General features: G+C 51.2%; 2 protein-coding genes and 1 non-coding gene across 5 annotated transcripts; all 3 read left to right on the top strand.

The window, feature by feature from the left end:
* Positions 1–3,918: 3,918 nt before the first annotated feature.
* Positions 3,919–4,109, top strand: LOC116880643. Its single transcript, XR_004385242.1, has one exon. It is a non-coding gene; the product is annotated as a U2 spliceosomal RNA (small nuclear RNA).
* Positions 4,110–5,790: 1,681 nt separating this feature from the next.
* Positions 5,791–11,548, top strand: WDR74 (WD repeat domain 74). Of its 3 annotated transcripts, XM_032879280.1 has the most exons (11): positions 5,791–5,906; positions 5,989–6,095; positions 6,182–6,303; positions 7,927–8,002; positions 8,152–8,298; positions 8,468–8,569; positions 9,751–9,851; positions 9,939–9,994; positions 10,738–10,883; positions 10,962–11,018; positions 11,329–11,548. In XM_032879280.1, the coding sequence occupies exons 1-11, from the start codon at positions 5,843–5,845 to the stop codon at positions 11,506–11,508; spliced, it is 1,158 nt and encodes a 385-aa protein (XP_032735171.1). In that variant the 5' UTR covers positions 5,791–5,842; the 3' UTR covers positions 11,509–11,548. The 3 variants fall into 3 exon arrangements, with proteins under 3 accessions (XP_032735171.1, XP_032735173.1, XP_032735172.1); XM_032879282.1 differs by lacking the exons at positions 5,791–5,906; positions 5,989–6,095; positions 6,182–6,303 and adding an exon at positions 6,672–6,695; XM_032879281.1 differs by lacking the exons at positions 5,791–5,906; positions 5,989–6,095; positions 6,182–6,303 and adding an exon at positions 7,144–7,363.
* An 81-nt stretch (positions 11,549–11,629) lies between these two features.
* On the top strand, positions 11,630–12,156 carry LOC116880318 (testis-expressed protein 54-like). The gene is made up of 2 exons (XM_032879286.1): positions 11,630–11,775; positions 11,901–12,156. The coding sequence occupies exons 1-2, from the start codon at positions 11,700–11,702 to the stop codon at positions 12,098–12,100; spliced, it is 276 nt and encodes a 91-aa protein (XP_032735177.1). The 5' UTR covers positions 11,630–11,699; the 3' UTR covers positions 12,101–12,156.
* The last annotated feature ends 48 nt before the right edge of the window (positions 12,157–12,204 follow it).

The following is a 12,204-nucleotide window of genomic DNA, read 5'->3' as shown; positions in this document are numbered from 1 at the left end:
GACAAATAGTTTCATAGTGAACATCTTGCTCAGAATGAAAGAATGGATACCAAATGATGAAAAAAGGGATTCCCATCCATAGGTTAACTTTATTTATTTATTTTTAAAGATTGAGAGAGAGAGCATGAGACATGGGAGGTTAGAGGGAGAAGCAGACCCCACTGAGCAGGGAACCCGATGTGGGACTCGTCCTGGAACCCCGAGATCATGACCTGAGCTGAAGACAGCCGCCCAACCAACTGAGCCACCCAGGTGCCCCATAGGTAAATTTTTAAGTATGCATACTGTGTCAGAACTATAGGGCAACCTAGGGGCTCCTGGGAGTGAGTCGAGTGTCCGGCTCTTGATTTTGGCTCAGGTCCTGGTCTTGGTATCTTGGGATTGGCCCTGCCAGGCTATGGGCTCTGCCTGGCACGGAGTCTGCTTGAGACCCTCATCTTCTGTTACCAACTCCCCCAGCCTCAAATCTTTTTTTTTTTTAGGAAATTTTTAAAAAAACTAAGGCAGGGCGCCTGGGTGGCTCAGTGGGTTAAGCTTCTGCTCAGGTCATGATCTCAGGATCCTGGGATCAAGCCCTGCATTGGGCTCTGTGCTCAGCAGGGAGCCTGCTTCGCCACCTCCCCCACCTTCTGCCTGCCTCTCTGCCTACTTGTGATCTCTGGCAAATAAATAAAATCTTAAAAAAAAAAAAAAACTGTAAGGCAACTTAATTAAAACAACATGCATTCGGGGCGCCTGGGTGGCTCAGTTGGTTGAGTGTCTGCCTTCAGCTCATGTCTGATCCCAGAGTCCTGGGATTGAGACCCACGTTGTAGGGCTCCCTGCTTAGTAGGGAGCCCACTCCTCCCTCTGCCCTTCCCCCCTACTTGCGTGCATCCTCTCTCTTCCTCAAAATCTTTAAAAAAATGAATGCGGATTTTTTGCTCATTAAATGGTTAACCTTAAAACTTGAAGAGCTCCATGGGGAACCTGCTTCTCCCTCTCTCCTGCTGCTTCCCCTGCTTGTGTTCTCAAAATCTTAGAAAATAAAGTCTTAAATTACTTTAAGTTAAAAGGGGGATGTAAGGCGCGCCTGGGTGGCTCAGTGGGTTAAAGCCTGTCTTTGGCTCAGGACATGATCCTGGGGTCCTGGGATCGAGCCCCACATCGGGCTCTGCTCAGCAGGGAGCCTGCTTCCCGCCCCCGCCCCGCCTGCCTCTCTGCCTACTTGTGACCTCTGTCAAATAAAAAAATAAAATCTTTTTTTAAAAATAAAATGGGAGGGGCGCCTGGGTGGCTCAGTGGGTTAAAGCCTCTGCCTTCAGCTCAGGTCATGATCCCAGGGTCCTGGGATCGAGCCCCGCATCGGGCTCTCTGCTCAGCGGGGAGCTTGCTTCCTCCTCTCTCTCTCTCTCTCTCTCTCTGCCTGCCTCTCAGCCTATCTCTATCTGTCAAATAAATAAAATCTTTAAAAATAAATAAATAAAATGGGAGAGGAAAATGTCATAAGCCTTCGATTATTATGTGACAATTTTTACACTATTGGTTTCATGAAAATAAGACATCAAATATGTTTACAATGTATGCACATGGAAAGAATGTTCTTCCTTGGCCTCACTTTGCCTGCTGTCAAAACCTGTCATAAAAGCATTCTCTGTGAACTCCCCCACTTCCCTCCACCTCTGTCATCAGCGCCACCCCTGCCCAAGTCCCCTCCTCCTGCCTGGTGGTTCCCAGGATTCTTCCCCCTCTTTTCCCCAGTAGACTATGAATGTCATGAAGGCAAGGGCCACATGTGATTTTATCATTGTAGGGTGTCTGCTCAATAAGCATAAACAAATGAACAAAAAGCCTCCCAAGAGAGAATGTAATTCTGATTCTTACAGCACCTGTGCTATCAGTGTCCTGTACTTAGATAGGAAGAGCTAGTACAGCAGACAGTGTGCAGGAAACACTCCCCACTTGCCTAGGCTTCAGAAGAGGAACAGGGCTGTTGTGTTGCAGCCTCACCTGGGGAACTGCTCCCCACACCCCAAAGCCCGCCCCCAAAATCTGCACTCTGGGCCCCCTGTCTGTAACTTAGGCAGAAGGTGAAGGCTACTCAGGGGGCTGTGACCTGCCCCAGGTTGGGTCTTGCAGAATTTGAAGAAGGTTGAGATTGAAATAAACAATTTGGGGGAGCCTGGGTGGCTCAGTGGGTTAAGCCTCTGCCTTCGGCTGGGGGTCCTGGGATAGAGCCCTGCTTTCAGCTCTTTGCTCCGCGCAGAGAGCCTGCTTTCCCCTCTCGGCCTGCCTCTCTGTCTACTTGTGATCTCTCCGTCAAATAAATTAAAAATTTTTTTAAAAAGAAACAATTTTTCTTTTGCCCCTGTGTTTCTACAGCTGTTGTAACAAATTACCACAGACTTTTAAAACAACTTATTATTTTACAGTCGTGGAAGTCAGATGTCCAAAACGTCCAAAACGGATCCAACAGGGCTAATATCAAGCTGTGCTGGCAGGGCTGCATTCCATTCTGGAGGCTCAAGAAGAATGTTTCCTTAACTTTTCCAGCTTCTGGAAGGCCGCCCACATCCGTCTGATGACCCCTTTCCATTTTCAAAGCCAGCAATGCCTCATCCATGTTTCGCATGCCGCCTCACTCTGACGCTGCCTCCTCCTATCCCTGATAAGGACCTTTGTGATCACAGGCACCCACCAGATAATCCAGCATAACCTCTCCTTCCCCAAACCCTAATTTAACCGTATCTGCAAAGTACTTTTTGCCATGCAAAGTAATACACTGTGAGGTCTTGAAAACCAGGACCTGGGCCTCTGGGTTGGGGGTACTGTTCTACTGGCCACGCCCTCTTAATGCAGCCCCTCCTTGGAGGCTCTGGGTTTACTTATGGGGACCCGTGGAAATTGCCTCTGTTTATTAACATCGGGGACACACTACGGAGAACCCCGTTCTCTAAAATCATCCATCACAGACATTTTGCTAATTAAAAGCCTATCAGTAAGAACGTTAAGTCCCCACCCTTCGACCCACAGATTCGGTCTCTATTTCCAGGCGGGGTGTAGAGTTTGTTAAGGAGGTTTCGGACTGATCTTCCCACATTTATATTAATATAGTTTCTAAGGAAACGGGACCCCAAGTCCCTTCTCAGCCCTGGCCTGATCTCAATCGCTTTCATACAGCCGGACTGCTTTGAGCCTACAAAAGAACTGCCTCATTTACGTTTTATCCACGCTGGCCGCACCCTCTTTCTCCCACCCGGGGTTAAGGAATTGGGAACGTCCGAAAGGCCTTTCTCGGGGCCGCTTTTCCCCTCTGCGAAGGGCCCACGGTGGGTGACGGATGGTGCAGACCACAAGGTGGAAGTGTGTTGGGGGTGGAAGTTGCAATCTCTCCGACTGTTAGTCCCCATTCAACGCTCCCCGTGTTGTCAAGTCACGAACTAGCGAGCAGGGATCCCAATTCGGTTCTTTGAGCTCCAAAGCCTGTGCCTGGGAGCCACAGCCTCAAAAAAATAAAGGCCCGGGAGAGGAGCGCCGGCAGCCGCCACACCGTCTTCGACTCACTAAGAGAGACCGTCTGCGAACACCCGCGAGCAACCTGCTCCGACACGGACTCCGTAGTCCCTAGGTGGGGGGAGGGGGGAAGCCACGCCCACGTTGCCACCCGACGTGTATGTGGACCAATCCCCAAAAAGTAAAAACAGTGCGGGGGCGGGCTTATGTAAAATATACCGAGAGCAAACCGGGAGGCAAAGAAGTAAAGAACAAAATTTTGGCCTTTTTAAAAAAATGTAGTTATTATTATAAAGTAAGATAATGGAAAATTGAATTTTAGAAGTACTGCACATGAAAAGTGATCTAATCTTTATGTCATCAAAGTTACCATAATCGTAAAAGCTATCCTAAAGGTAAGGCCTTCGGGGAGTGAGAGTGCTCAGTATCGCTTCTCGGCCTTTTGGCTAAGATCAAGTGTAGTATCTGTTCTTATCAGTTTAATATCTGATACGTCCTCTATCCGAGGACAATATATTAAATGGATTTTTGGAACTAGGAGATGGAATAGGAGCTTGCTCCGTCCACTCCACGCATCGACCTGGTATTGCAGTACTTCCAGGAACGGTGCACCCCCCCCTTTGGGGGAACTAACTGCAGTACGAAAATTAGAATTGAAACTTAAACTGATCTTTCTAGTCTTGTAAATATCAGCTCTTACTTTTTTTAAAACATGTGATTTTTGTTACGGCTAAAGCGTTTATACTCCTAGCGGGTAGAAAGATGAGGAGCAACAGGCTTTTGGCGGAGCAAAAAGCCCCATGAGGGGACCCGATTTCGGGACCCTGAAATCAGAGGCAGAGGCTCAACCCACTGAGGCACCCCCGGAAAAGTAATTTCTGTTGTACTTTACCATCTGGCATTACTCCGCTTTTAAAAGAAGTGTACTTCTTGTGATTCTCAAATTGTCTGATGGCGTTGTGGAGAGTGCTTCGTTTGTCTTTTCCTTAGGTTTCTGATCTTTGGATCGCCCCGACTAGCATAAACTGCAGGTGTTCCCCCTGACGAGAGAAACTGCGCAACAGAGGATATGTCACAAAATAAAGGATTTAAGTGTGGGATTTTTGTTTTAAGATTTTATTTATTTGACAGAGGGAGACACAGCAAGAGATGGGACACAAGCAGGGGGAGTTGGGAAAGAGAGAAGCTTTTCTGCTGAGCAGGGAGCCTGATGCGGGCTCGATCCCAAAACTCTAGGATCATGACCTAAGCCAAAAACAGCCGCTTAACGACTGAGCCACCCAGATGTCCCTAAATGTAGGATTTTAAAGACAAAGGGGGAATTTAGGTTTAATTTAATGTGATACGCTGCAAGGGCAGGGGGACGCGAGGAGGTCAGTCTCAGGCGTGGACTGTATGTAAAGTAGACCCGGGGCGCTTGTTTCCTTGGTAATACAACGGTAAGATAAATGTGGAATGTGGTGCTCAGAACTCTCACCAGCAGCTCTGCAGCTGAGCTGCAAACCAAGGCTGCTTCTCCGTGCAGGCAAGAGTGGGATGTTCTTATTCTTACTGATAGAATTTCAAACAGTTTCTGGTTCTCTTATTTCAGAGAACAAAAATCTCTCTGTAAGGAAACAGCAGTCACTCAATGAAGGGGCTGTTATGACACTGTACAGTAGCCGTTTGTCCCTGGGAGGAATAGTTTTAATTTTGCATACTTTTACTCTCAGCTAGAGCTGATTTTTACCATCCCCAAACCTCAATATGAGGAAAGAAAAACGACGCCCCCACCGCCGCATTCCGGATTTCTGTTTTAAGATCGTCGGGTTCAATTTCCCCATCTTTCTTCCTTTTGTGTCTTTTATACTCGAGGTTGAAGCCATGAGCCTCATTAGTGATTTGAATTGTTTCTTAAGTGTGCTCTTCCTTCTTCTCTTGTACGGAAAACCAGCTGTGCGTGATGCTTTGGAGGGGGAGACGCACTAGGCCTGGCTCCGCCAGGCGACGCGGTTCGGTCAGGATGCCTGCCACTCCGAGAGCAAAACTGTCAAGTTAGTCTTCAGATCACAAGTATCTCCAGAGTTCGTCTTCGTAAAGCGAAACCAGCTGTTGCAGTTAGGGAAGCTTTACTCTTCCAGGTTCTTGCTTTGTTTTGTTTTTGTTTTGAGTCATCTCTACACGAAACCTGGAGTCTCAAACTCACGACCGCGACATCAAAAGCCGCAAACTCTTCCCCATGAACCAGCTAGGTTCTCTTCTTCCGGCTCCTTAAACTCCGGGAGAGGGCTTCTTCCCCAGGCGACTCGGCGCGCGCTGACGACGTAATAACTGCGCCGGAAGTCCGAGCCGTGGGCTGCTGGGCTCCGTTATGGCGGCTGCAGGGGCACGCTGGAATCATGTGTGGGTGGGCACGGAGACCGGGATCCTGAAAGGTGGGTGGCTGGGCCCGGCTTCGGGAAGTGGGAGGTATTCCCCGCTCGCGACCGCGGCGCGACTGACACCCGCCTCCCGCAGGGGTGAACCTTCAGCGCAAACAGGCGGCGAACTTCACGGCGGCGGGACAGCCGCGGCGCGAGGAGGCGGTGAGCGCCCTGTGCTGGGGCGCTGGAGGCGAGACTCAGGTGAGCAGCCGCCGTTCGGCCCCGAGCTGGGGAACCAAATGAGGCAGCCTCGCTTTGATCGCCATCCTGCTCTCCTTTGCTCGCAGATCCTGGTGGGTTGCGCCGACAGAACGGTGAGGTACTTCAGCACCGAGGAAGGCCGATTCCAGGGCCAGAAGCACTGCCCTGGCGGAGAGGGGACGTTCCGAGGCCTCGCCCAGGTCGACGGGTAAGACTGAACCCCTCGATGAACGCTCAGGTCACAGGGAGAGCATGGAGGCTCCCGCAGGAAGGCCGAATAATGACGGTCAACCCATGGTGACACGGGCCGGGGCTGGGTGACAGGGACCTGCGTCCTCCCTATAACAAGCATTTATTGAACACCTGCTGCGTAACAGTCGTTGGGCGAAATGCAAGGGCTGCAGGTAAACCAGGCACATGAAGTACCAACGTTCATGGAGTTTGCATCCGCAAGAGCTTTGCATCCTGGCTCCGTAACCTTTTGGATGACCCGGAGCAAGTCATTTAATAGTTTAGAGTATGTTTGAAAACAGACACGAACAACAGCCAACAATATGGTGAAGTTCCCAAGGTAAAGGATAGGAAGGTGCTAGCGATTAGGTAACTGGCCTAGCTTTTTTTTTTTTTTTTCTTGCTTTTTTTTTTAAGATTTTATTTGACAGAGACACAGTGAGAGGAGGAACACAGAGAGAGTGGGAGAGGGAGAAGCAGGCTTTCCCCAGAGCAGAGAGCCTAAAGCAGGGCTCAATCCTAGGACCCTGGAATCACGGCCCAACTGAAGGGAGATGCCCAAGGAGTGCCCCCTGGCCTAGCTTTCTTTCAAAGATGCAGAAGGCTGTGAATGGGCTGTGTAGGTTTAGCGGTGGTTTGACAAGTGAGATCTAGAAGTTCCGTTGAGTGAGACATTTGCACGAGGCCATGAGGGATGGGCAGAATTTTGACAGGAGGAGAAAGGGGTAAGAGCATTCTAGAAAGAGGCTACTACCTGGGCATGATGGTGTCAGGCTACAGCACATTTTGGGAAAGATAAATAGCATTTGGAAGTTTTGAAGCTGAGCATGCATTTTAATACAAATGGGCAAGATAGGTAGAGATGATATGGAAAAGGCTTTCAGAGCCAGGCTGAGAGATTTGCACTTGTGATTTGCAGGTGGTGGGGGTGTTGGGTTTTGAGCAAGAAGGGGTATGGAGAATGGATTGGAAAGAGCAGTTGGGAGGCTGTCGCCACAACCCAGGCAAATGACACAGCCTGCAGCAAGGTGGAGAAAGTGGGCAGATGAAAGAACATAGGCTCCGGCTCTCCAGAGCCTGGTAGGAACTTGCTTGGGTTTCGTGGGAGGGGTGTGTACTTTGAGGGAGAGATCAACATTTAGTGTCTGGAACCTTGAACTGGGAACTGGAGAGAAGCAGCTGGTGGTCGACTTTGGCCAGACCCTAAATTTAGACCAGTCCCACTTCAGTCTTTTCAGGACTACTGATCCTGCCTCTTGGTGACCCACTGAAGATTGAGAAAGAGCAGCAGAGCCGGGTGCCTCCAGGTGTAGCTGCAGAATAGCAGAGGCCCTCTGCTTTGGAGTATCACAGACTTTATTTCCAGCTCTGGTTCTGATGTTTAGTTGTGTGGGCAAATCTTGTCATTTCTCGGAGCTACAGTCTCCTCACTTCCAAAACTGGTAACCCCTCCCCTTGTCGAGGATATTAAATGACAGACCTAAAAGGAGAAAGTCTTGTTAATGTGAATCTGGGGGTGGGTCCGTTGACTGGGGCCCAGAGAAGACTTGTACACCTTTTTTTTTTTTTAAACCTAACTCTATCCCCTCTCTGCCTACAGCACCCTTATCACATGTGTGGATTCTGGGATTGTCCGAGTCTGGCGTGATAATGACAAAGAGGCATCCTCTGACCCAGTAAGTAATCCTCTGACATTGCCTTGCTGGTGATGATAGGGAAGATGGGGGCCAGGAATCACTTGTTGTAGGAACCAAGTGAGGGCTTTGGGGGAAGATTATCATTTCTGGAACTGCTTCTCATCTCCCCTCTCATCTGTTCTTTTCAGCTCCTGGAACTGAGTGTGGGTCCTGGGGTGTGTAGGATGCGCCAAGACCCGGCACACCCCCATGTGGTTGCCACGGGTGGGAAAGAGAATGCTTTGAAGGTGTGGGACCTACAGGGGTCTGAGGAGCCTGTGTTCAGGGCCAAGAACGTAAGTGATGGGGGTGGGAGGGGCTGGGGCTGAGGTCCAGGGAGGCTGAGGCCACTGACTGAGTCAGAGACGACCAGATGGGCTTTAGGGGATGATGCCGAAGGGCTGAAGGAAAGGGCCTCACATGAGCCTCCCACAACCTGTCGCCCATCTACCCACCCCCGACCAGGTACGGAACGACTGGCTTGACCTGCGGGTTCCCATCTGGGATCAGGACATACAGTTCCTGCCTGAGTCTCAGAAGCTTGTCACCTGCACAGGGTACCACCAGGTGAGGCACCATCTCACCCCTGGCCCGTCCTGGGCTCCAGCAACCTCTTGGAGAAACAGCCTCCTTGCACAGGCTCAGTCCTCATCCCTCATCGTTTGGCACAGCTTCCGTTCTCACCAGGCTCTGTCCCTGAGTTCTCAGAGGCAGGATTTCCTCCATCCATCCCAGTCCTATGGCTGAGCCAGTGACCTTCTAGTGCTTCCTAGGATGTGTGTTCTGGACTGTGGGCCTTCCTTCGCTTCCCAGCTGGAAGGGAGGACAGAAGAGAGTGTCCCTTTCACTGTAGGAAGCAGGATACAGGTGTGATGCGAGGACACTGGGCATCAAGAGAACTAGATTCTGGTCTTTTTTTTTTTTTTTTTTTTTTTTTTTAAAGATTTTATTTATTTGTCAGAGAGAGAGAGTACACACAAGCAGGCAGAGAGGCAGGCAGAGAGAGAGGAGGAAGCAGGCTCCCTGCGGAGCAAGGAGCCTGATGCGGGACTCGATCCCAGAACCCCAGGATCATGACCTGAGCCGAAGGCAGCGGCTTAGCCAACTGAGCCACCCAGGCGTCCCTGGATTCTGGTCTTGATGCAGGCTCTGGTCTGCTTTGGGACCCAGGCCTGACACTTTCCTCTCCAGCCTCCAGTTCCTCGGCTTTATAGGGGGGAGGAAAGGAGTGAGGGTCTAACTGGGGAGCTTTACAGCTGGCCTCATTTGAAGTCCTAAGACCCAGGCAAGACTGGGTCACTGTATTTGCCTCATTTCCTTTACTCCTGCATAAGGAAATCTGATCTTGGTGATATGCCTCCGTTCAAAACACACTCTGAGGGCTTCCTCTCTCCTCTGTTGTTTAGGCTAAATTTCTCTGAAATTCAGTACTCTCTGACAGTTGGACTGGCTTACTTTGTCGTCCCAAGATGGGAGTCTAGAGAGATGGAATGCTCACACGTGTGGACCATGGGAATGCTGCCCCCTCCCAGACTGGGGGACCTCTTCCCTCAGCCCTGTCCGTCCATGCTCCTGAGCAGGTCTCCTCTGCCCACTCCTTACTGACATTCAGAGAAGGGGAGGTACATTTCAAATGAGAAAGTTTCTCTAAGAGTAGGTCATAAACAAGAAAGCGGTGGGTGAAGGAGCAGGTAACGATGTGGAGAAGCCGGAGGGCAGTGCTTTTGTGATGCCCCTGTGTTTTCCAGGTCCGTGTCTATGATCCAGCCTCCCCCCAGCGCCGGCCAGTCCTAGAGGCCACCTATGGAGAGTACCCACTTACGGCCATGACCCTCACTCCTGGGGCCAAGTAAGTGTTGAGAGGACAAGAGGGGGTGCTCAGAGAGGACTCCAGGAGGTTCCTGCTGACCCCACCTGCCTCTGGTCTCCTCCTCAGTTCAGTGATCGTAGGGAACACTCATGGGCAGCTGGCAGAAATCGACCTTCGGCAAGGTAAGTGGACCAGGGAGCTGCGAGAGGGCAAGGGGTGGGAGGAAAGGCAGGATTCCGTCTCGGGGTGCGGTAGAGTGGTTGAGCCCTCATTCAGGTGCCTGTTGCTGGGGTTCAAATCCTGATTTCACCAGAAGCTACAGGATCTTGGACAAGTTACTTCAACTCCTTGTGACTCCTCCTTCACACGTAAAATGGAGATCTCAGTGATAACTCCTGTCCCAGCACTATGTTGAGGAATAAATATTGAAACATAAAGTGATTGAGACGGTTGGGGCACCTGGGAGGCTCGCTTGGTTAAGTGTCCAACTCTTGATTTTGGCTCAGGTCATGATCTCAGGGTTGTGAGATGGAGCCCCAGGCCCTACTGGACGTGGAGCTTAAGATTCTCTCTCTGTCGCTCTGCCCCTCCTGCACATGAGCACTCACTTTCTCTCTCAAAAAAACAAACAAACAAAAAAACCATTTAATGGGGGACACCTGGGTGGCTCAGTGGGTTAAGCGTCTGCCTTCAGCTCAGGTCATGATCTCAGGGTCCTGGGATCGAGCCCCGTATTGGGCTCTGCTCAGCGGGGAGCCTGCTTCCCCCTCTCTCTCTCTCTGCCTGCCTCTCTGCCTATTTGTTATCTCTCTCTCTCTCTCTCTCTCTCTCGTCAAAATAAATAAATAAAATCTTTAAAAACAAAAAAAACATTTAATGGTTGTTGGCTGGCCTGCTTGTGCTGATGTGCCCCCTCCTTCCCCAGGGCGCTTACTGGGCTGTCTGAAGGGGTTGGCGGGCAGTGTCCGAGGATTACAGTGCCACCCTTCAAAGCCCCTGCTAGCCTCCTGTGGCTTGGACAGAGTCTTGAGGGTACACAGGATCCGGAATCCACGGGGCCTAGAGCATAAGGTGAGATCTGGCCGCCTCGTGTCCCCATCCATATTTCTGTTTCAATGTGCTTGGCTCAAGACCCCTGATCTTTTGCAGGTTTATCTGAAGTCTCAACTGAACTGCCTTCTCCTGTCAGGCAGGGATAACTGGGAGGTAAGCATTTGGGTCTAGGAATGTGGGAGCAAGGGCACAGATGTGAGCATTTCCCTGGGGAGAGAAAAAAGCAGCAGCTGGAACACAGATCTGGAACTGTCTGCTTGTCTGCCAAGTTACTTAAGTTTTGTGAGGGGTGTTAATAGTTAACAGTCCTGACATGATTACTGCCAAGGGTTGACATAGGAGCGTGGATGGGAATAGTGGCTGGGAGCAGGAAATTAAAGTGATTATTTCCCAGCTAGATCCTCCTTCCCTGTCCATCTGTTACTGTGCCCCTCATTCCTCTAAGTTTTCTCCCACTCACCAGGATGAGCCGCAAGAGCCCCAGGAGCCCAAAAAGGCACCCCTGGAAGACACAGAGACAGATGAACTTTGGGCCTCCTTGGAGGCAGCTGCCAAACGGAAGCTCCCTGATTTGAAGCGGACCCAAGGGGCTCTCCAAACCAGACGGAGAAAAAAGCAGCGGCCTGGGTCCACCAGCCCCTGAAGAGCCTGTCCTCACTTTGTAAATAAACAGCTCAACACCCTCCAGGACCCTGAGCCTTTTGTGATGGGAGAAAGGAAAGAGGGGGGACTGCTCCCATCGCTGGTGCAGTGGGATATCTGACGTCACAAAAGCCAGGCACAGAGGCTGGCGGGCTGGCGTGGGTGGCACGGAGTTCGGGGCCGCTCGGGGCTATGGGCTGCTGCCAAGACAAGGACTTTCAGACCTCCGATGAGCCGGCCAAGGAGACCGAGTCGGAGGAAGGCGAAGGTGGGACCCAAGACACACCCAACGGGGCCCAGGGAATGGGAGAAGGGGTTGCCCGGTTGGGGACCGTCCAGGAGGTTGGACGGGGGAAGGTAGAGCAGAGCTCAGTGGCCTCGTCATCCCCGCAGGCTTCGAAGGGATCGGTGAGGACCCGCAGGACCGCGGGAATCGGAGGTCGAATGAAAGCCTTTTGATCACCGTGCTGTGGCGGCGGCTATCCCTGTTCAGCCGTCGGGGGTCAAACAAGAGGCAATCAGCCCAGAATCATAAGCTGGGGTTACAGGAGAGCAACCGGGAGGGGATCCTGGAGGAGCCGGAGAAGGGGTGACCCCAGCCCTGCTCTCAGTCTGCCCCAGCCTCCAGAGAATAAAGTTTCTAACGTGTACCTGCCCGAGTGCAAGTGCCTCCGCTGCCGGTTCCGGGCCCACAGGG

The sequence above is a fragment of the Lontra canadensis genome, unplaced genomic scaffold (assembly GCF_010015895.1).
Source record: "Lontra canadensis isolate GAN:19392208 unplaced genomic scaffold, GSC_riverotter_1.0 scaffold66, whole genome shotgun sequence".
In the NCBI taxonomy this organism is placed as follows: Eukaryota; Metazoa; Chordata; class Mammalia; order Carnivora; family Mustelidae; genus Lontra; species Lontra canadensis.
This window is presented reverse-complemented; position numbering and strand designations above follow the sequence as displayed.